The following is a 24,253-nucleotide window of genomic DNA, read 5'->3' as shown; positions in this document are numbered from 1 at the left end:
AGTCTATGGCATAGCCAGTGACATGCGACGGTGTTGTGAAGGTAGTGACAGATTTTGATGTAAAATGTCGCATAAAATGGAAGTAAAAACCGAAACGATCGATGAAATATTGCCTGAAGAAAAGGCGGTGGTAATCAGCGATATTACATGTCAAAGGATTGACCCAAATCACTTCAAGAGCGAAGGTCGATTTGACGTGGCAGTCAAACAGGAAAATATCGAGGATTACAGCAATATTATCCACTTCAAAGAGGTACCTAAGTAGATTCTTTATAATTTCTTTAGGTTGTTGACAAATGCAAAGTCGAATTCTAAACGGAAGTAAGCACGACTATTTTTCAAAATGAACAACAATTACTAATGTTATATTCATTAACATTCAGCTCGAACAGGTGAGAACCTACATCTATCTGGGACAACAAGTGTTTATAGATGGATATATATTTGATGAAATTGTTCGCAGAGTAAAGCTAGGCTGCAGTGCTGTTGGCCGCCTGAATAATGTCTTCAAAAGTGACCTTCCACTGTGCTTAAAGCGCAAAGTCTTCAACCAGTGTGTGCTTCCCGTAATCACATATGCGTGTGAAGCATGGAGCCTAAGTAAAAGAGAGATTCAGAAACTTAGAGTACCACAATGCGGTATGGAGAGGTGTCATGTCATGTCATGTTCTGTTTTGTCATATTCTGTTTTGTCACTGTTCTGTTTTGTGATGAACCGAAAAACCACGTCGTTTTTTAGTACCATTTCATATGTAGTGACGTCACTTGACCTTCCACATCGGTCATCAACTTCTTTCCTACCATGTCCGATCCTAATAGGATCATATGGGTCTCCACTAGAGGTTTGTATTAACAGATTTTGTTTTTTAGGAGAAATGGATTTTTATGACAAATTATGTTTTGAACATATATTATTTTGAAAAAAACACTTTCTGATATAGTATATAATAACCAATAGAAAAAATCTTTTTTGAAAAAAAGTAAGTCACCCCGACGGGGAATCGAACCCTGTATCTCCCGAGTATACGCCTCATCCGTCGCATTACCATTTATGCTACGGCGTGACATACTAATAGCGAACAAATTTTAACTATTGGTCAATTACTATACCTACCCATCAATATATGTTCAATAATCGGAATGATATATTCTTAAATCTTGTGAATTATTCGTTGAATAAAAGAAATAGTTAATTATAAATTATGTTTTGTTCTGCATGCAAACGACGCATGCAGAACAAAACATAATTTATAATTAACTATTTCTTTTATTGTAAGGTAAACTGGGTATAATGTAATGTGATGAAATAATAGTAAAAGTAATAGTCAAAAGCAGTGACGTCCCTAGACAAAATGCCGCCCTTGGGCAGCGCCATAATGCCGCCCCATTTTTTATACAATATTTTTTATCATTCGTGCTCGTGTCGTTTCTGGTCACCAAGGACGTCTAATGACAATATAAGTAAAACATCGCAAACCCGACAAAAAATTACAGTCCTGTTTAACCTTTTATGTTAATTAATACATTTTTTTTCCAGTGAGCTGATTTTTTTAAAGAAAGATATTTTAGTTATTAAGTACCCAGTTTAGGTAGCTATTTCTATATATGCCAAATGATTCTCCTCGATTTGCCGCCCTCGAGTAACTGCTGCCCCTAAGCGACGCTCAATCTGCCTACCCCCACGGGACGTCACTGGTCAAAAGTATATACTCACTTGCCTTTACCCTGCAAATTTGTAATAAAGTACTACCCATATCCACCTTTACAAACGAATAAACTCAGTCCTAGGTAAAGAATAGAGCAAAAATGAGACATAAAGAGTAACTGAATAATAGGGCGTGAAAATCTGATCTCTACGCGGTATGCCTAGGTACAATTCGTGCACTCGTGAATTCAATAATTGTAATTTGAGGGCGCCATTCCTGACCTACTACCTACGACCTACAAATTGAAAAACAAAATGTGTACTTGCCAGTCCCAGGATTCAACTTCAACCTTCTAAATAAACGTGACCATTTGTAAATCATGGTTTTACCACAACATAGTGCAATAAACCAATTTCATTTCATGTAGGCTACTTTCCACACTTTTTCCCTATTTTGTGAGGAATTTAATTACTACACGGAGCTCAATACGTGACATTTTTTTATAAATAATTATCATAGAATGATGATTGGAAGCGATTTAATAGAACAATCAAGTTGACATTGCACAAGTATACCTACATAAAAAAGCCGCTGAAACTAAAATCTGACGAACTGGTTGGTGATGACTCATAAACTGGCCAGTGACATGCTTCGCACACGGCGATACCGAAACCTAATTATCTCGTAAATACAAACCATATAATATACATATTATGTATTAAAAGTAAAGATAGGCAACGATTTGGCTTCCTCATACAACTGAATGAAGCATGCCTACCACAGCCGATAACTCATGATAAATGGCGACGCGATAAAAAAAAAATGCAGGCCATCACGGAGGATTTACTTTGGTCATTTTAACGTACCCATATAATATAATGTTAACGTGGAAATTTTGCCGAAAATTGATTACCAACCTGTTTCACCATACTTTTTCACCATACTTTCATATACCATGCCGCCCCTAGATTCAAACTTTCAAACCCATTGTCTTACCTACTGCATTCTTAGTTTTTCCGTAATATCTTTACGGGAATATTCTGACAGGCTGTAGTTATACAGGCAAACAATCATAAGATACTGTAAGTCCCAAAGACTACGATGGGCAGGACATGTGGAGAGAATGTCTGAAGTTAGAGCGCCAAGGATAATGACAAAGTGGCTACTCCAACGGAAGAGACCCAGAGGCCGTCCAAGAAGGAGATGGGCTGACGCCGTAGAAGTGGACTGGCTTCATATAGGAAGACCCGGTAACTGGAGAAGTGTGGCGAGAGACCGGAGTAAGTGGAGGAGGCCAAATCCCACCCCAGGATGTAGCGCCGTGAAAGAAAAAGAAGAAGAAGTATTTCTCGACATCTGCCATATATTTTTAATTAAAAATCGGTTCGCCCATCTTTAAGAGCATACTCCAGTGAAACGGCAAATAATTTTCAACTATAAGTGCGACGAAATTTCGGACTGGCTGCCAATCGGAGAGCGAAAGTCGAGCTGTCAACATGTGATGGCGTCGGGGGAATTAATTCTTAAATCGTGTAAAGATGACTAAAAAACGTTACCCATTTACTTGAAAAAGAAAACATGTCAATGAATATATTATTATTATCACAAATAGAACAACAAACATAACACTAAATGGACGCATGTTGTGTTTTTATGACAAACTATGTTTTGTTCTGCACGCGTCGTTTGCACAATCTTCGCGTCGCGCAGTCACGATCGTTTTAGACCGTGCCCCAGCTGAAGTATAGTCTTAACTTTTGACGTCTAGGCTTGTTATTTCTTGTTTAGTTCAGTTCAGTACCACCAATTTTGGTAAGAAGATATATTTTGTCATCGAATCCACTGATATTGGTGACTGGAAACAGAGACTGAGACTAGCATTTATCGCGTCTCTTCGACTTCGGTCGCGAACGTTTTAAAACAGAGATTCCAGTCTTTCCGTTAGCGAGCCTCCATTGAAATACCTACATTATCTAGATACTGGAGTTTCAGTCTCGTCTTTTTTGAGTATTCACGTGAGCCGGTGACCTAACAATAGCACAATAAAAAGCCCAATACTTGCTACTTTCACCACGATTCCGCGAACTTATGGAATTCGTAAATAAATCAAAAGATTGTCCTTAGTCATTTTAGTATTATTTTTTTATCAACGAATAAGATATAAGCATGGGATACGCCCTTTTCAATATTGAACGTTCCCTTATTAGTTGACTTTAACACGCGCGAAATCAACCAAGCTTTAAATAATATGAAACACAGGCTTTTTTAAATCGAGACTTAATTTTTTTTTCGTAGGTTTATGTCGCGTTTTGGAATTTACAGATCAATACATATTATGTAAAATTATACAAAGAATACGTGCGTATTTTTTTCTCGATTAAGACCAAATGTGGACTTATCGCTTTTTGGAATTAGACGCCTCAATTCACAATATTTTGAGAATGTAACATTCCATATATTGAACATACATTACATGAAAACACCTTAGATTTATATTATACCCGATAGAAAAAATCATAAACAAAATACGAAACTCAAGGGTTTGAACCCGTATAACCATTGGTGTCGCGACAATCTGTGTATTAACCAGATTTTTGGTTTCCACTGCGTATTCTTCCTTCTCTCCTCGACATTTTGGTAGTTCTCTAAGATAGATTTTCTCTCGATAATGGCCTCTGAAACGAGCCCGAACTGTCGAGGAAAGAATGAAGAAAAACACGTGATGGAAACCCAAAAATCTATTACGATAGTATGAAATCACTTGCTGAATGCAGTCATTCATTGGCTGCCACTGTTGCAGAAGAAAAAGCTTTGGTGGGCCTTTTCCAGCAGTTGGCTCGGCTCTTGCTGATCATAATGGTGATACTATTAATAATGATTTTATTTTCAGGAGAGTGAAAACGTTCTGATCAATATTAAGTATGAGAATAATGACGAGGGAGTTCTTATCAAAGAAGAATTTGTTGAGAATGCAATCCACCAAATTAATGATGAATTAACTCAACCTGGCTGCTCTAATCTACAATACAAGCCATTAGACCAGGTACGTTTAATAACAAAGGCTGTTTTAAATTCTAATGGATTCAAGCTCTGTAATATTCCATTTAACTAGTTTTTTGCGACCCGGGTTTCACCTTTCGGCATCTTCAGGCGCCGTGTACACTCACCAAAGGCAAACACACACTGACAACGAACTCTCTTTACTCTAGCTTATATAATAAATCAATACAATAAAGTGGGTAAAAACTCCATTACCTACCTATCAAAAACCCTATCTTATTAATAATAATACCGCATATTATTAATAATATAGCATATTATAATAAATCGTCAAAACATAATAATATATCATTATTCTTTTGAACAATAAAAATACCACATTCAAGAGGTGTAAAACGTCAATTCTAAGAAAAATAATTAATGGGACTAACCAATGAGATATTAGTCTTTAATAATACTCTTATATGGTACCTTCTTTTTTTTATAACATATTTTGAAAAAATACATATGAACTCGCCTAATATAATATATATAAACTCACCTAATATACACTTATACATACCTAAATCATCATCCATAATAAGATAGGGTTTTTACTACTTAGGTTTTTTTACTGACACTTCAACTATTCATAAGTTGTTTATTGTATTTTTTGTAACCTGTGACTTGATAGGTAGGTAATGGAGTTTTTACCTACTTTATTGTATTGATTTATTATATAAGCTAGAGTAAAGAGAGTTCGTTGTCAGTGTGTGTTTGCCTTTGGTGAGTGTACATGGCGCCTAAAGATGCCGAAAGGCGAAACCCGGTTCGCAAAAAAACGACTTAAATGGAATAGTACAGAGCTTGAATCCATTAGAATTTAAATTCAAATTCCATCAAGTACCTTCAGTCGATAGTATTAATATTATAAAGGCTGTTTTTTTTAAGACCGATGAAACATTAAATTGTATAAAATAACACATGTTAACTCTAGATATTTTTTATTTGAAAGATATATAAATATGCTTATTATAATATATTGCTTGACCTTGGAGGCCATTATTTGATAGGTTCATCTAAAGAAATCATCTTGTAAATTGATAGTACAAGCGCCATCCTGTTTAAATCATCATGTCGTCCGGATGAATGTCACCCAAATTTTCAAATAAAAATTATTGAACATGATTCGCTAACGCGAGCTCCAGCCTCATTTTTGAAGAAATATTGACCGATGATGCCACCAACATGTAAACCGAACCAAAGGGTGCTATTTTGTGGATGTAATGAAGTCTAGGGCCTCGTCAATATTGGTCTCACACCATATGCGGCAATTTTCCATACTGGCATACCTGATAAGCAAACATGAGCCAAATCGGTAAACGCAATTTCGCGTTATAATGCAATTTTAACTTTCACGAATCGACGATTGTTATTGATTATGTCATATGACGTATGAAATACGATATATTATGTGACCTGTTACTTTGCCAAACTATACTATGAAAATGTCTAAAAGTCAGCGCAGTGTTACAGATCGGTTTAACAGTTAACCCTTTCGTAAGTTCTATCTATCTAAGAAATAAACACTGAATCTTTGTAATATTTAACTGTCAAATCACATGCGGCATCGAAGACCTGGCAGTGAAAGTGGGATGCTTCGATCAAGGGCAGGCACACATCTTTCTTCTTTCCGAATATACGATGACGATTGGAGATAGCCAAATTGACTTCGGACCACTACACCAGTGAGTTTTGATAGGCCATGGTAGATTCATTGCCAAGCTCTTTGAGCTTGGACTTGTTCAGGTGGCGGAGAACTACAGATGCAAACTATATCCTCTGATTGGACTTGTTCATATGGCGGAGAACTACAGGATGCAAACTACATCCTCTCAAAATGTCGAGGATGTGCTCCGAGAGGGAAGATATGCTTACGTTGGTCTAACCAGCTGTTGGGATTATCGGGCCGTCTGACCTGGTCGCAACAAAAACCAATTATATTTAATTAAAAAAAAATTGCGGACGTGAAGATCTCTTCACAGAAATTTTGCTATCCGTATTGTTTAGCTTCATTTATTGGTATATATGTTTATAAATTCCTTTTCTTTTTTTTTAATTATCCGTGCCTTTCTCTACCGAAGCACTTTGTATTAGAGTAAAATTATTAAAATTAGCCAAAGATCACTTGAGAGCGTGGCGACCGTGGACAAATGCGGAAAACTGCTGATGCTTCACACCAAACGTAGGCCATCGTAATACGCTCGATTGAAATCGAGTGTGGTCTGGGTCGGATTGGTTTGGATGTATCCATGTTTATGTTCTCAAAACTGATTTTATAGATGCTGAGCGTACACTTCTTCGGCCATATCCGCCCCTTAGTTAAAGCATATAGATACCACGAAGCGCCTCCAAGGATTCCTGTCATTCGCCAGTCATCTTGCATCATTCCATATCAAACCAGCATCCCGTAGCTCCGCCGTATAGACTCTATAGATAGTATTTAGCTGCCTTCCGGGACACCAAAATCCGGTTGGCTTTAAGAACAGGCAAGCAGGTTGAAATTTTCTTCTGGCGTCCGCCACACGTGGCCGAGCCATGTCGAATTTCGCCTCTTCACTCTCAGTATGATGAGAGCCTCTTATCTCCTCGTTGCTCCTAAAGTTATACCACCGCACACCCAGTATCAGTCACAAACAACTGTTTTCGAAGCTCAGTATACGGTTGCTTTGAACCTTCATAAGGTGCCATGATTCGCTACCGTTAAGCAGCACCGTCAGAATGCAAACGTCGAATTGGCGGCATTTGTTTTTATAGATTTTATAGATTTTTTATAGACTACAATATCGTTGAACTGAATGTACCACTCTATTCTGTTTGTAGATTTCTTCTCGGCAATGTTTCACTTATAAACCACTGGACATATTTAAAAAAGAGACAGTAGTTGACAATATCCTGGCCAATCACAACATAGCAGATGCAACCAACAAAATGGAAAATATGATACAGCATTCAGAGATAACTATAAATAAACAAAATATTAAACAGGAAGTTCAGAAACTATGCTTGCCAAAGGAGGTTCGAATTGTGTTGAGAAGAGTTACATATTTTCCACGTAACTTTATTTGCAATGATTGTTGTGGAGTGTTTAAATCTGTAAATCATCTGAATAGTCACTATGTTTCATGCAAAAAGTCTCAGCATATTCAGTCATACAAGACACATACTGGTGAAAAACAATACGAATGTAATGTTCGCTCGAATAAAATCTCCCAGCGTGGTAGAACCAAGGTATTTATTGGTGAAAAACCACATAAGGGCGATGTGTGTTTTAAAAAATTTCAGCTTATTGGAAGTCTCAAACTACATAAAACTACGCATACTGATGAAAAACCACATCAATGCGATGTGTGTTCTAAAATAATTCTGCGAATTAGTGATCTAAAATTACATAAAATGACACATACTGGTGAAAAACCACATCAATGTGATGTGTGTTTTAAAAACTTTCTGCAAATTACTAATCTCAAAAGACATAAAATGACACATACCGGGGAAAAACCACATCAGTGCGATATGTGTTCCAAAAAATTTCTAGAAATTGGGAATCTCAAAAGACATAAAATGGAACACACTGCTCAAAAACCACATCAATGCAAATTATGTTTAAAAAAATTTCAGGCAATTGGTCATTTAAAAAGACACGAAATAACACATGGTGCTGGAAAACCTCATCAATGCGATGTGTGTTTTAAAAAGTTCATAGCAAATGCTCATCTCAAAAAACATAAAATGATACACACTGGCGAAAAACCACATAAATGCGATGTCTGTTTTAAATCATTCAGACAAATCAGTCATATCAAAATACATAGATTGATACATACTGGTGAAAAACCACACCAATGCGAAGTGTGTTCTAAAAAATTTCTAGAAATCGGTAAACTGAAGAAACATAAAATGACACATACCGGGGAAAAACCACATCAATGCGATATGTGTTCCAAAAAATTTCTAGAAATTGGTAATCTCAAAAGACATAAAATGAAACACACTGCTCAAAAACCACATCAATGCAAATTATGTTTCAAAAAATTTCAGTTAATTGGTTATTTAAAAAGACACGAAATAACACATGGTACTGAAAAACCTCATCAATGCGATTTGTGTTTTAAAAAGTTCACAACAAATGCTCATCTCAAAAAACATAGAATGATACATACTGGTGAAAAACCACACCAATGCGATGTGTGTTCTAAAAAATTTCTAGAAATCGGTAAACTGAAGAAACATAAAATCACACATACTGGTGAAAAACCACATCAATGCGATGTGTGTTTTAAAAAATTTCTGCGAATTAGTGTTCTCAAAGATCATAAAATGACACATACCGGTGAAAAACCACATCAATGCGATGTGTGTTTTAAAAAGTTCATCAAAAATAGTAATCTCAAAAAACATAAAATGACACATACTGGTGAAAAACCACATCAATGCGATGTGTGTTTAAAAAACTTTCTGCAAATTACTCACCTCAAAAGACATAAAATGACACATACCGGGGAAAAACCACATCAGTGCGATGTGTGTTCTAAAAGATTTCTTGAAATTGGTAATCTCAAAAGACATAAAATGAAACACAACGCTCAAAAACCACATCAATGCAAAGTATGTTTCAAAAAATTTCAGTCAAATGCTCATCTCTCAAGACACGAAATAACACACAGTGCTGAAAAACCTCATCAATGCGATGTGTGTTTTAAAAAGTTCGTAGCAAATGCTCAACTCAAAAAACATAGAATGATACACACTGGCGAAAAACCACAGAAATGCGGTCTGTTTTAAATCGTTCAGACAAATCAGTCATATCAAAATACGTAGAATGACACACACTGGTGGTGTGTTCTAAAAAATTTCTAGAAATCGGTAAACTGAAGAAAAATAAAATGACACATACTGGTGAAAAACCACATTAATGCGATGTGTGTTTTAAAAAATTCACACGAAGTGGTAATCTTAAAATACATAAAATGACTCATACTGGTTATCAACAACAATGCGTTGTTGCGTTTTAAAAAATATCTGCAAATTGGTTATTTAAAAACATGAAATGACAAAATAGGTAAAAACAACACCAATGCGGTGTGTTTTTAATTTTTTCTGAAAATTAGTCGACTCAAAATACATAAATTGGAACATGCATACAAGGAATCTAGTTTGCCATTAATTTCTATCATCGAATAAATATCGCAACTAGAAACAACTTAGCCACCCTTGCGTTAATTTTAATGATATTTTATAATAATCTTATACTACTACTCTGATATTACAACGTTTTTATTTCTTGTTTGTCCGGTGGTTGTTTATCCAGTACAAATTATGCAATCGATTTTAACTAACTTCCCGACTAGATAGACATTTGAAACTTTTAGAATATATCAGAACACGATGCCAATGCATTTTTTTAATACTTTTAGCCATCTTTAAGCTGAATTGAATTCATTTTCAGTTAATTCGGTTTCGTATGGAAAGTTATTTCAGAAAAATCCGTAAAAGTAAAAGACTATTATTGGTTGCTAAGTGGATTCTAGCAACTAAATTATTAATATATACGTTCGTTACTATGGAAATCCATATAACATTTCAGTATTCTATATTTTGTTTGTTTGCTTTTTATTTTCTTCATATCAAGTACAAGTTTGAGCATATTGAGCATAATAATTCAACAGAAAATTTAAAAACGTTGTATATAAAAATTTCTTTTTATCTTGTAATTATTTAATAATAAGTTATGTTAAAGCCTTAAACCTGTATGTGGCATAATTTTAATTTTCTTGAAATTTTATTAGTGACTAGTATTATAGTATGTAATTTGTTTTTACTGTATTAATTGATTTTCATAATTTTAAAAATATATTTGGCTACAAACTGATTTAAACATCTTACGCCGTGTACCAATTTACGAGTCGTGACTGTGACCGATGAGGATACAGTAACTAGTACCTATGGACGTCAAATAATTATTTCGCATCTGGAGATAGTTTCAATATCTGAAATAAACAGTTACGGTTTCGGCTCGCAAATGAGTACTCGGCTTTACGCGTAAAATGGCGATATTAAATAAACTAATGCAGGTTCGATCCTGCACTTACTTTTTTCAAAAAAAGTTTTTTTCTATTGGTTATAATGTATTTTCGTATAAATGTTTTCAAAATTATGGATGTTTAATAATTAGCATGTTTTAAGACTGTAGCATTCTAATTATTGATCTTGTGAATTATTCGTTGAAAAAAAAATAATAAAAAAATAGTTAATTATAAACTATAAACCAAGAGCTAATAATATCTTAATGCCAAAACTTGTAGATTTATGAAAAACTTAGTTACCTACAAAAATTTAATAAGTCAGGTCAATTATTATCAATATCTAAAATATAAAACAGAATATTTGTTTGTTTGTTTGTTCGTATTTTATGCGCTGCCATACCGTTCATCCGATTGCGATAAAAATTTGTCAAAATATTGCTTGCACTTTCGCGGAGAGTATAGGCTATATCTTATATATAAAAATGAATGTCTGTCTGTCTGTCTGCTGTCTGTCCCGTATGCTTTCCCATACCATTCATGCGATTGCGATGAAATTTTGGTAAGTGATTGTATGCACACCTGCGAAGGTTTCTAATCATCATCTTCTTCGTCTTCTTCATTCTATTTTCTTTTATTCGTATGGTTCCTAAACCATTCATTCGATTGCCACAAAACAGTTGTTGTACGCAAACCCGCAAAGGTTTCTGAATTGGGAAAACCATCTTCTTCTTCATCATTATATCTTCGTTTATTCGTATGGTTCCTATACCATTCATCCGATTGCGATGAAACCTTCGTCAGTTGTGGTAACACCCGCAAAGGTTTCTGCATTAGTACAACCATCTTCTACTTCTTCTTCATCATTATATTATCTTCTTTTATTCGTATGCTTCCTAAACCATTAATCCTATTCCGGTGAAACCTTCGTCAGTTGTGGTAACACCCGCAAAGGTTTCTGAATTAGTACAACCATCTTGTTCTTCTATTCTATATTCTTCTATTCGTATGCGTTCCTATTCCATTTATCCGATTGCAATAAAACTTTCGTCAGTAATTGTGCCAACACCCTCGAAGGTTTCTGAATTACTACAACCATCTTCTTCTTCTTCTATTAGTATGCGTTACTATACCATTCATCCGATTGCAATGAAATTTTTATCAGTAGTGCGCATATCTGCGAAGGTTTCTAAATTAGTATTATATAAAATACAAAGTTTGTTGTTTGTTTGTTCCATCCAATTTTGATTTTTTTTTAATACGTATTATTATAACATTAATAAGGTTTGCATATTTTGGATTCAATTTTAATTTAGTGTTCTTTTGTTTGACCTTTACTCCTATTAGAATTATTGTCATATTGCCATATTGTATTACAGAGATATTTTAATATGAAAAAAAATATATACCTCTTATTATTTTTCAAATATCTAAGATAAATATAACCACGAAGCGACCCTGTGCGAAGCCGGGTACTTCAGCTAGTTTATAATCAAAATTAAAATACCTACTTGCTTATTATTTACAAAATAATAGATTACTTCTTCTTCTTCTTGTGCCATCCCCTAGCGGAGGTCGGCCACCATCAAGGCGATCTTATCTTTGTCGTCTGCTACCCGGAACAGTTCGGTGGAGCTGCACTCGTACCAATCACTGAGGTTCTTAAGCCACGAAATGCGGCACCGTCCTCTGCTTTGCTTCCCATTGATCTTTCCTTGATTGACAAGTTGGGGAATGCTGTATTTTGGTCCTCTCATAATGTGGCCGAGGTTTGTTTTATTAATTTAGTTTATTTCATTGTTTATTCTTGCCTCACTCACATGCGAATATAGGTTTAAGTTAGGGTTAATTGCTGACGGCATTGTATCATCATTTCATTTACGTAACTATTTGTGTATATGTTATAATACAATTGTGTTTCTATGACGATTGTAAATCTCTTACGGCGTTGTGACGCCATTTCATGAACGTAACTATTGATTGTTCTATTGTATTAAATGCAGCGAGGTTAAGATATCACGGTGTTTCATTTGATTTAATTGTTCCCTTTATTATGTTCTTTCACATTCTTTCTCATTCAGCAATGAATCGTTGGCGCCTTTTTGGATTTAGTTTATCACCTACTCGCTGTTAACCGCTGCAACGGTTTGACAAATGGTCCTTTCCGTAATGGATTGGAATTCACCAGAGAGATAGTGCGACAACCCATTACCCTGAGCTAGCTGGTGCCTGTTATTCATGTAAGTTTAGATAGCAGTGTTAAAGGTAAGGTGTACGATGAGTCTCTTTTAACATTAGCGCCCCACGTTGGGCGTTGGGATTCCCCCACCACCTACCGAACCCGAACGCTTCCTGGAGCTTCCAACTGTAGCATTTGAATGTTGCTAGCGAGAGGAACTTCCGCACTAATTAAAGTCTTCATCCTTACAATTTTCTATCTATTCTATTTCTATATCTATTTCATAATTTCAGTGATTTTATATAATAATAACACTAACTTTAATTTTTGTAATAAATAAAAAAATAAAAGTATTCCTTGATAAAATATATTACATACTGATAGGTATGGGGTTTATGTAGGGTGTTGATTTGTACTTTTACACTTATTGAAAACACTGATTCAGGGACATTACGTAAGTATATTTCGCTTTACAATAAACAATTAATTGTTAATAACATTTGTAAAGGCGAGCTGCGGCGCGAAAAAGGTAGCGAATCGTATTTGGAGGCGACGTAAGGGCTGAAGGGTAGGTAGCCGACTGGCTGTACCTACTCTCGACCTTTGGTATGCCCAGAAAAGATAGCGGTAAATTTATTTTCTTTGTTTCGCTGTGCATCATGGTCTAGCATTGACTCGTTTACAATTACAATAATATCATTATATTCCCAACTCTGTTGATTGGAGGATTTTTGATGGTGGATTTAGGCATTAAGATAATATAATAAATATTATTTGGTAACAATACTTACTTGCAGAACTTTTTTTTTATATTTATATTAAACCTTTATATTTCTTATACGTATCCTCTTTTCGTATACTTTGACAAGCGATAGAATGGGACGGATAAAGTCATCTCGCTTGACGTAAATTTTACTTGCGTGCTCGCGTTAGTCGCACTTGACCTTCGCCGTCCGAGTAATGAGTCGAAGAATTGAAGCGCCTAGTTTCAAAAGCCCCTAAAACGACTTTATGTAGTTCTGAGAAAAATGAGAAAAACGATTTTAGGTAGTTTTGATAAAAATGAGAAAAACTCATTTCTATTAAATTTGTGAATTTTATTTATTTTGTAATTCGTTACATTCTAAATAATATTTTGGCTTTCCATTTTAGGGGTATTTGAAAAGCACACCCAACCATTTTAGCGGGTTTTGAAATGTACCCTAATTTTTGATTATACGTATTGACGGTTTTTGGCATTTTTTCAAGCTCAATCTTTGGCCATCATATAGGTAATAAAAATATTCATATAAATACATATCTAACCCAAGAATTTTCAAAAACCGTTTTAGGGGCTTTTGAAACTAGGCGCTTCAAATTATCCATTGTGATGGTTTCGTGCAAAACTAAAATCTGGCAAAGAAAACTTTCTTTTACAATATTTTTTTGTGTGATGACTTTGCGGAGGATGGAAAAATGTGTGAGGACCATTGTCGACTCAAGTAGATAATCTAAAGATGGCGCTGGTGAGGACACGTTTTGGTAGGTGTACCTTGCTGACATATTACTATACTCTTTTTTGAAAAAAATACGTCCGACGGGACTCGAGCCAGTAACAACTGGATTCGCGTCAGCGCGATTTGCTTATTTATACATTTCAGGGGTATTTGCAAAACACACCCGACCATTTTAGCAGGTTTTGAAATTCACCCTGTTTCGCTAATTTCAAAATCAGCCAAGTCCATAATAGATGAATTGGAGAAAAACAGCTTTTTGTTTTCTCAAATACACAGTCCTGTCACAAGGATGAAAGTTTATATTATTTCGAGTATAAAATATTTAAAATTAATAAATTCCACATTTCGATAATGCAGAAAAGTTAGAAAGCAGTAGTTCTTCAGCAATTCACAAAAAAGTAAAAAATACCTAAAGGTGGACTTGGCTGATTTTGAAATGGCACTTGAAGGTTTCGGATTTTTTTAAAGCTCAATTATTGAATCTTTGGCTATCATATAGCTTACAAATATATCTAAAAATGTACATACAAAATTAATACTATCGACCGAAGGTAGGTACGTGGTGCAATTTGGATTTAAATTCTAATGGATTTAAGTTTTTTACTATTCCATTTGAGTCTTTTTTGCGACCCGGGTTTCGCCTTTGGGGCTAGATGCCTGAAATGCTCAAAGGCGAAACCCGGGTCATTGAACCGACCGAAATGGAATTGTACAAAACTAAAATCTATTAGAATCTAACTCAAAATTATTGTTCAAAACACTTTTTTTTTTTTTTTTTGACCATGTCCGATCCTAATAGGATCATATGGGCCTCCACAGAGTAGAGGTTTGTATTAACAGATTTTTGTTTTTTACGAGGAATGGATGTCAGCCACTTGCTCAACCTATTAGGTCCATACCCTGACTCACACACAAACTGAAAAACAATATGACTGAGTCGTATAGTATCAAAAGTAGATCTGTGCGTTATTCATCATTTCGAGAAAATGACGAAAAACGTTTTGTTGGGTTTTTTAGTGTTATAATAGCATGAAATATGTTTCTACATTTAGAAATTAGAAATTCAAATTCAAGAGTTCTACTTTCGTTTCCAAAGTATTGAACAGTTCTAATTCTGATACCAAGCCCTATTTTCCGTCACAATTTTATACCACACAGATATGATTTTGATTTGAATATTATATTGCTAGTCGTACATTATGGTCGGAAGAATAATTTGGCATACTTAGTTAAATTTCGATATATTTGCGACAATTCTACTTTTGATACTATACGAATCATGTGTACTTGCCAGACCCAGGAATCGAACCTGAGACCCACAGCGTGATAGTCCAACGCTTATGCCACGCGGCCACACTTTTTAGGGGAATTTTAAACTAGGCGCTTCAATTATTTTTTTTGTAAGAAACAAAAAACCTATTTATTTTTAAAGAAGACAACGCGTACCTACCTAGGTACTTCAATATTATTTGACGAAATACAAAAATATTTTGGACCGCGTGGTTATAAAATGGCAACACTTTATCCAATTTTTAATGTCTATGGTAGACAGCAATTAGTATTTTAGTCTATGGCATAACCAGTGACACGCAAAGGTATTGACCGATTTTGATGTAAAATGTCGCATAAAATGGAAGTAAAAACCGAAACAATCGATGAAATATTGCCTGAAGAAGCGGCGGAGGTAATCAGCGATGGCACATGTCAATGGATTGACCCAAATCACCTCAAGAGCGAATGTCGATTTGACGTGTCAGTCAAACAGGAAAATGTCGAGGACGACAGCAATATTATCCACTTCAAAGAGGTAAGTAGATTCATAATTTGTTTATGCGAGGGTATTCATACTTGTGTTGACAAAATGTGAAGTCAATTTATAAACTGAAGTAAGCACGATTATTCTAGAAGGAAGGGCTGTGGGAGGCCCTCTCCATCGGTGGATTGGCTCTGACCACTGCCGATACATTCACAACGACTGGTCTTACTTTTTCCGCTCCTCCCGTTGTTGTCTATGGATGACCTGTCATTGTTCTATAGAGGGCTCGTACTGACACGTCTGTCGTGTTTACACAGGGAATGGTTTGATTTGAATAGATAAGTTACATGACAAATAAAACACTAGCATTAACACACCTTATACTAATGTAATGCATAGATCAATGTTACATATTTTTTAGAAATCGACATTAACACCGGTTTTTGTGTGAAGGACTAGTCTGACTTTGACAGCTTATGAATAACAGAATATATATAATTTCGAAAAACACTTTCTGAGAGAATATATTACAACCAATAGAGAAAATCTTTTTTTTTTTTTTAAAGTAAGCCAACCCGACAAGGAATCGAACCCCCTTATCTCCCAGGTTTACGCCCTATCCGTTGCATTACCACTATGCTACGAGGTGACATACTGATTGCGACAAATTTTAACTATTGGTCAATTTTAATACCTACCAGTGCTCTTCCAAATGAAGCTACTATGGCAATCGATTTTTGTTTCTTAAATCAATATTCGTTGAATAAAAGAAATAGTTAATTATGAATAACAGAATGTTTATTATTTATAAATAACGTTGATAGTTAATATATTTGATTTGAGAATTTTTCATAATTCAATTTGAAACAAGAAAGGGCGAATCAATATGTCAAGCAATCTGGGATCTGATTTTGACAGCTGAAAAGTGGACCACTCGTTGCTTGTGCAAAAAGTTATGCTCAGGCTTTATTAATCTATGACGTGATCTGACTGATGATAATGGTGATACTGTAAGGTAAATATTATATGCTTCAAGTGCAATAATCAATCAATATGTGCAAATAGTGTGAAAATAATCACAAAATTATGAGTAGCTTCAACAGAACATGGTAAGGCACACGTTTGACATCACCCGACAAGACTGATTATGGTGGCAATCAAGAGTACGCAATGTTATGCCGTGTCCGGAAACTTGTACGTATGCAGTTCGCCGTATCACACTTCACCGTAAATGTCGTATCGGAAATATATGGCCGTATTTAAAAGACCGTCCAATCTCTTTGGGTCGTATAGTAGGTACTGACATAAAATTAATGTCTAAATAAAACACGGTTCTTGTCGGTTTACACTGAATGTGTTATTACTGAACTGACTAACTAGAGTAACTAGGATAATATATTACAGTGGCGAAGGGTGACTTTTGGAAAGAGGTAAGCTGTGGGGACCAGAGAAAAAGAGCACACTTGTCAAGTAACTTACGGGAAATAAGAAGATAATACTTACGATATTACTACTGATGAATAGGTGCACACTAATGATAACGACACACTGGTCATAGGTTTCACCGCTGAATTTGTCAAATTATTTAAATCACTTATGGCAGTAAAATTCCACGTATACTTTTCTTTACCAAACAATACGCATCGCCAACAAAAAAGTTTGTTTAATGTATAACTGCCAGTTAAAAACAAATATTTATCATATAAATTGTTGTGAAAATGTCTAATATAAGTTTTTTTGCTGTATTCAAATCTAAATGAACCCTTGGAAGGTCAAGCTTTGATAATTTTTAATTTTTGAAGAAACGCCAATCTCGGGAATGATTTTTTTTAAATGCAATCGTTATTAAATTAAATACTTATATATTTAAAGCACTGGCGAATGATTTCGGTACAATATGAGATAATTTATCCACATTCAAAACACAGTAACACACTGAATTTTGTATTATAAAATAAATCTTTATCACCGCTTTGAAATGTCAAAATGACATGAACTATGAATAGCATGTTATGTTTATCTATGACTGAAGTAACCTAAATAATAATCGCGAATTAATACAATATGTATTTTTAATAACAATTTATAAATTATAATTATGTGATCGAACACAATAGTTATTATTTTTTTTAATCTTCCTTATTATTTATTATTTGCTTTAGAAGATAATCATAGACAATAAACAAATCATTAAAGCGCATAAGCTTGTCCTGTTTACGCTTCCGAATCGGGAACAAAAACGCAGACATGCATGAACTTGGCAACTGAATTGCGGTAGAAAATTCGGCTTGGATTGTGGTTGAAATAATTCTAAAAATAGCACTCACGTTGTGACGTTCCGTCATTTACTTTTGATTCGAAACTTGACTAAATTAAACGCTCTACTTATAAATAACGACGATAGATGACAATCAATATTTTTATTATAACCTACAATATAGATATTTATTTATTTAAATTAAATACTTGAAAATAGAAGGTAAGCTTTAAATAATCGCTTAGTATGGAGCCTTCGCCACTGATATATTATTTCATAGACAACGACTACGATCATTACAACTTTTGAAAGTAGTGGCTTCTTTCCAGGAAGCGGAAGTGAAGTCACCTCATTAGAAAGTACATTTAAATTTGACAAAAAATAGTCAGCGATTCAGACCTCCGTGTACCTAAAACTACCGGTGTTTGAGAGTATTTTTCGTAGAAATTCTCTAATTTCGGTAGATGATGATAAATGTCGTGTCCGGAAACTTGTACGTATGTAGTTCGTCGTATCATACTTCACCGTGAAGAAATATATGGTCATATATTAAAATTGAATTGATGTTCATATTAAATCTAATAAAATTAGAGACCGTTTAGTACAGGGGAGGGAAAACTGCGGCCCGCCATCATTAATTGTACTTCTGATAAATATTAACAATAGATTAAAATTTGAAGAATTTGTTGTTTCGTAAATGTATTATCTCAGTACGTCTTCCTTGCGTCTAGTCTCACACTATGTAACCACTATTTTCTACGTTGAACATCGATTTCAATAGAGATTGATCGTGTACCGACAGAGCTACAACTTGAGATTATTGATCTGCAGTGAGACGCTGATTTAAGAGAATTGCATCGTCGTGAAGAGATCTCCAAATTTTACAGTGCCTTTAATTCAGACAAATTCGACCAACTTAAAGATTATGCAAGAAAAATATTCGTTATTTTTGGATCAACCTATATAATATATGAACAAACATTTTCGATCATGAGCCTCAATAAAAATTCTTTACGATCAAATATCTCTGATGCCCATTAATTATAAGCAGTTTTGAGAATATCAACTACAAAATTAACACCTGAATTAAAAAAAAATGTTAAAAATGTACAACAGTTCCATTCTTCTCATTAATTTTTTTGTAATGTTTATTTTTCGTGATAATAAATAGTGTATATCTAAAAATGGTATTTTACTTGCGGCTCATTTTGAATTCTTGAATTTGGCCCTCCATCCAAAAAGTTTGCCCCCCTGGTATAGTAGCTATACGGTCATCTCTTTCCGATAAGAAAGCTCGCGGCGAACTGTGCCACGGTGAAATGTTTTACGTACTTACCTACAATTTACACATAACCATATTATGCAGCTAAACTGATAAAATGGCATCGGGTCGGAAGGTTGCTCGGTGTGTTTACACTCACTTGCCGAATGATGTCATACATTGAAGGCCACTGATTGCAGATGAAAGAGAAAGAAAGAGGACTTACATATGATTAACTATGATGTTATTTTCAGGAGAGTGAGAACGTTTTGATCAATATAAAGACTGATAATGAGAATGAGGGAGTCGTCATCAAAGAAGAATTTGTTGACAATGCAATTCGCCAAATTAAAAATGAGTCCCCTCTACCTGGCTGCTCTTATTCAAAATACATACCCTTAGACCAGGTACCTACGTTCAATTATTATACATGTTGTTTTTTTAAGCCCGATAGAACTTAAAATTGTACAGCATTTTTTTTTATTCGAAAGATCTATAGGTACACAAAATTTAAAAATGATTTCATGGATATGGCCACCGCAGCTGTTACCAACAAAGCAAATTCTGGGCGTCCAGTTTAAGCCACTTTTTTTGGAGCACTGTAACGCTCCTTTCACACGATACGGTTTTGGCCGTCACGGCTAAAAATCGAACGACGAGATTCAGCGTCATCTTTAGATTAATAATTGCCGAATCAAGTAGAAAGCCGATACATTCACAACGACTGGTCCTACTTTTTCCCCCCCTCCCGTTGTTGTCTATGGATGACCTGTCATTTTTCTATAGAGTGCTCATACTGACGCGTCTGTCGTGTTCACATAGGGAATGGTTTGATTTGAATGGATAAGTTACATGATAAATAATACACTAGCATTAACACACCTTCTACAAATGTTATGCAGAGATCAATGTTACATATTTTTTTGAAATCGATATTACACCGGTTTTTGTGTGAAGGACTAGTCTGACTTTGACAGCTGATAAATAACAAGAATGTATATTATTTATTAATAACACTGATAGTTAATAATATATTTGATTTGAGATTTTTTTATAATTCAATTTGAAACGAGAAAGGGCGAATCAATATGTCAAGCAATCTGGGATCTGATTTTCACAACAGTGGACCACTCGTTTCTTGTGAAAAAAGTTATGCTCAGGCTTTATTAATCTTAATATGGCGGTGGTTAGCTGGAACATAGCCATAGGTAATAAGTCGATGGTACGTAGTGACATTCCGTTTAAACCATCATCTCGTCCGGTTGAATTTTATCCATATTTTCAAATCAATATTGTTAATCGTGGTTCACTAACGCGATCTCCAGCCTCATTTTGCGCATGGATTTTAAATAATTACCTTCAATTATGCTTGAAGTATAAATAATAAATCAACTTGTGCGAATTGTATAAAAAATAATTTAAAAAAATACTAATAGCTTCAACATAACATGGACAGACAAAAGTACGTGATGTTATGCTGTTAAGCTTTTAAATGGCATTGGGCCGGTTGCTGAATGCAGTTCTACATTGGCGACCGCTGACAGCACAAGAAAGAGCTTTGGGAGGCCTTCTGCATCAGTTCTTTTGCTCTGGCTAATCATAATGGTGATACTGTTACATTTTATTAATAATGATGTTGTTTTCAGAAAAGTGAGAACGTTTTGATCAATATAAAGTCTGAGAATGAGAATGAGGGAGTCGTCATCAAAGAAGAATTTGTTGACAATGCAAACCGCCAAATTCAAAATGAGTCCCCTCTACCTGGCTGCTCTTATACTAAATACAAGCCATTCGACCAGGTACGTTCAATTATTATACGAGTTGTTTATTTAACCCCGATCACCGCCATCTTTAGATTAATAAAGCCTGAGCATAACTTTTTGCACAAGCTACTAGTGGTCCACTGCCATACTATTTATTGATTAAAAAAACTTGCAAGCAGAGTTTAGTATTCTATAATGACTGAAGAGTATAAATAAGTTATTAGTTATTGTCGTTTAGAATCGACTGTCACATTGAAAAACGTCCTAGTGCATTATGATATTATTATGCACAGAAGAAGTTTACTTACTTTGATCGTCAAATGCATTGTTTTTAATACTTTTAGCCATCTTTAAGTGGAATTGAATTCATTTTCAATTAAATCTGTTTTGTATGAAAAGTTATTTCGACACCATTATTGGTTGCTAGGGGTCTGGGGTCCTAGCAACTAAATTATTAATATATACGTGTGTTACTATGGAAATCAATATGAATGTCAAAATGACATTTCAGTGTTATTTCTACCAAGTACATTTTTTTTGATCGTTTAAGCTAGTCAAGTCAAGTTTATATGACTCAACAGAAAAATTAAAAACGTTGTATATAAAAAGTTCTTTTTATCTTGTAATTAGTTTTAGTTATATATAAGTTGCGCAAATCGACATCTATTTTTAGATAATTTGGTGGGTAGCGTAAATCATTCATGATTCAAAATACGCAGTATTGCTAACAATTAACTGTCCAAATACAGGATAGTATCTATGCAATATTAGGGAATACAACCATATTTTAATGTTATCAAATTGAATATACCAACTCTATTCTAATTGTAGATTCCTGCCCAGCAATGGTACACAGGACCTCACAGTAATAAACTGGATATCGTTACAAAAGATACAGTTGATGTCAATAATATGTCAATGCGGCACTCAGAGATAACTACGGATGAACTAATCGTCAAACAGGAAGTTCAGAAATTATTCTTGCCTAAGGTGGTTCGAATTATGTTGAGAAGGGTTACATATTTTCCACATAACTTTATTTGCAATGATTGTTATGGAGTGTTTGAATCTGCAAATCATCTAAATGATCACATCAATTCATGCAAGAATTCAAAGCAGTCATTCACAACTCATAGTGATCTCAAAAGACCTAAAATGACACACACTGTTAAAAAACCATTTCAATGCGTTGTGTGTCTTAAAAAATTTCAGATAGTTAGTAAACTCAAAAGACATGAAATGACACATACTGGTGAAAAACCACATCAATGCGATGTGTGTTTTAAAAAGTTCAGAGCAAATAGTGATCTCAAAACACATAAAATGACACACACTGGTGAAAAACCACATCAATGCGATGTCTGTTTAACAAAATTTCACCGAATTGGTAATCTCAAAAGACATGAAGAAACACATACTGGTGAAAAACCACATCAATGCGATGTGTGTTTTAAAAAATTTCTGCGAATCGGTAAATTAAAAACACATAAAATGTCACATACTGATGAAAAACCACTTCAATGCGATGTGTGTTTTAAAAAGTTCATAGCAAATAGTGATCTCGACAGACATAAAATGACACATACCGGTGAAAAACCACATCAATGCGATGTGTGTTTTAAACATTTTGTGAGCGTCAGTCATCTAAAAAGACATAAAATGACAAGTCATACTAGTGAAAAACCATATCAATGCGATGTGTGTTTTAAAAAGTTTCTGCAATATAATCATCTCAAAAGACATCAAATGACACATACTGGTGAAAAACCACATCAATGCGATGCATGTTTCAAAACATTCAGACAACTTGGTCATCTCAAAATACATCAAATGACACACACAGATGAAAAACCACATCAGTGCGATGTGTGTTTTAAAAAATTTCTTCAATATTCCAATCTCAAAAGACATCAAATGACACATACTGGTTAAAATCTACCCCAATGCGATGTTTATTTAATAAAATTCGTTACAAATAGTGGTCTCAAGACATAAAATGACTCAAACTGGTGAAAATCCACATCAATACGATGTTGTATTTTAAAAATTATCTGCAAATTGGTCATTTAAAAAGATGCAATTACAAACTGGCTAAAAACAACACCAATGCGATGTATGTTTTAGTTTTTTTCTGAAAATTAGTAGACTCAAAATACATAAATTGAGACATACATACAAGAATCTAGCTTGCCATTTATTTATAACATCTAATACTACTTCTAGCTATACCCAACGTCTAAATGTCTCAAAGACAAAGGTGATGAGGAACTGTTTTTCGGACCCTGCGATTATATGTATTGATGGAACCGAGCTCGAGCAAGTCAGCAGCTACGTCTATCTCGTACAGCAGGTACCCATAGACGGAAGCATGCACGATGAAATTGCTCGCAGAACAAAGCTGGGATGGAGTGCTTTCGGACGTCTGAATAGTATCTTCAAGAATGACCTACCATTATGTCTTAAACGTATTGTGTTCAACCTATGTGTGCGTCCCGTGCTCACATATGGCTGCGAGACGTGGACCCTCAACATGAGAGATGTCCAAAGGCTGAAAGTTGCACAGCGAGGCATGAAGAGGTGTATGTTAGGCATCACGCGAAAGGACCGTAAGAGAAACGAATGGGTTAGGAAGCAGACAGAAGTACGCGATGTAATAGACGTTGCCAAACAGCTGAAATGGAGATGGGCGGGGCACATTGCTCACCGAAAGGACGACCGCTGGACAAATGCCGTCATCCAATGGTACACAAGGAGCACGAAACGGCCACAGGGTCGCCCTAAAAGCCGCTGGATTGACAAACTGATAAAGTTCGGCAGAAATACGTAGCAGCGA

General features: G+C 34.9%; 3 protein-coding genes across 4 annotated transcripts; all 3 read left to right on the top strand.

Moving 5' to 3' along the window:
- Nucleotides 1-10,906, top strand: LOC147077536 (uncharacterized). 2 transcript variants are annotated; one of them, XM_085940868.1, is made up of 3 exons: nt 1-253; nt 4,537-4,689; nt 7,509-10,906. In XM_085940868.1, exons 1-3 carry the CDS (start codon nt 65-67, stop codon nt 9,468-9,470), a joined length of 2,304 nt encoding a protein of 767 aa, XP_085796994.1. In that variant the 5' UTR covers nt 1-64; the 3' UTR covers nt 9,471-10,906. The 2 variants fall into 2 exon arrangements, with proteins under 2 accessions (XP_085796994.1, XP_085796993.1); XM_085940867.1 differs by having other exon boundaries at nt 1-842.
- Nucleotides 10,907-15,981: 5,075 nt separating this feature from the next.
- Nucleotides 15,982-22,114, top strand: LOC147077535 (uncharacterized). The gene is made up of 4 exons (XM_085941110.1): nt 15,982-16,190; nt 19,912-20,064; nt 21,304-21,456; nt 22,094-22,114. The coding sequence occupies exons 1-4, from the start codon at nt 16,002-16,004 to the stop codon at nt 22,112-22,114; spliced, it is 516 nt and encodes a 171-aa protein (XP_085797236.1). The 5' UTR covers nt 15,982-16,001.
- A 326-nt stretch (nt 22,115-22,440) lies between these two features.
- LOC147077534 (uncharacterized) lies at nt 22,441-23,441 on the top strand. Its single transcript, XM_085940871.1, has one exon. The coding sequence runs from the start codon at nt 22,576-22,578 to the stop codon at nt 23,350-23,352; it is 777 nt and encodes a 258-aa protein (XP_085796997.1). The 5' UTR covers nt 22,441-22,575; the 3' UTR covers nt 23,353-23,441.
- Nucleotides 23,442-24,253: the final 812 nt, after the last annotated feature.

Source organism: Rhyacophila brunnea, unplaced genomic scaffold (genome assembly GCF_057557595.1).
Source record: "Rhyacophila brunnea isolate RB1 unplaced genomic scaffold, BYU_Rbru_1.0 scaffold_13, whole genome shotgun sequence".
In the NCBI taxonomy this organism is placed as follows: Eukaryota; Metazoa; Arthropoda; class Insecta; order Trichoptera; family Rhyacophilidae; genus Rhyacophila; species Rhyacophila brunnea.
Note: the sequence above shows the minus strand (reverse complement) of the source record. Positions and strands in the feature narration are given on the sequence as shown.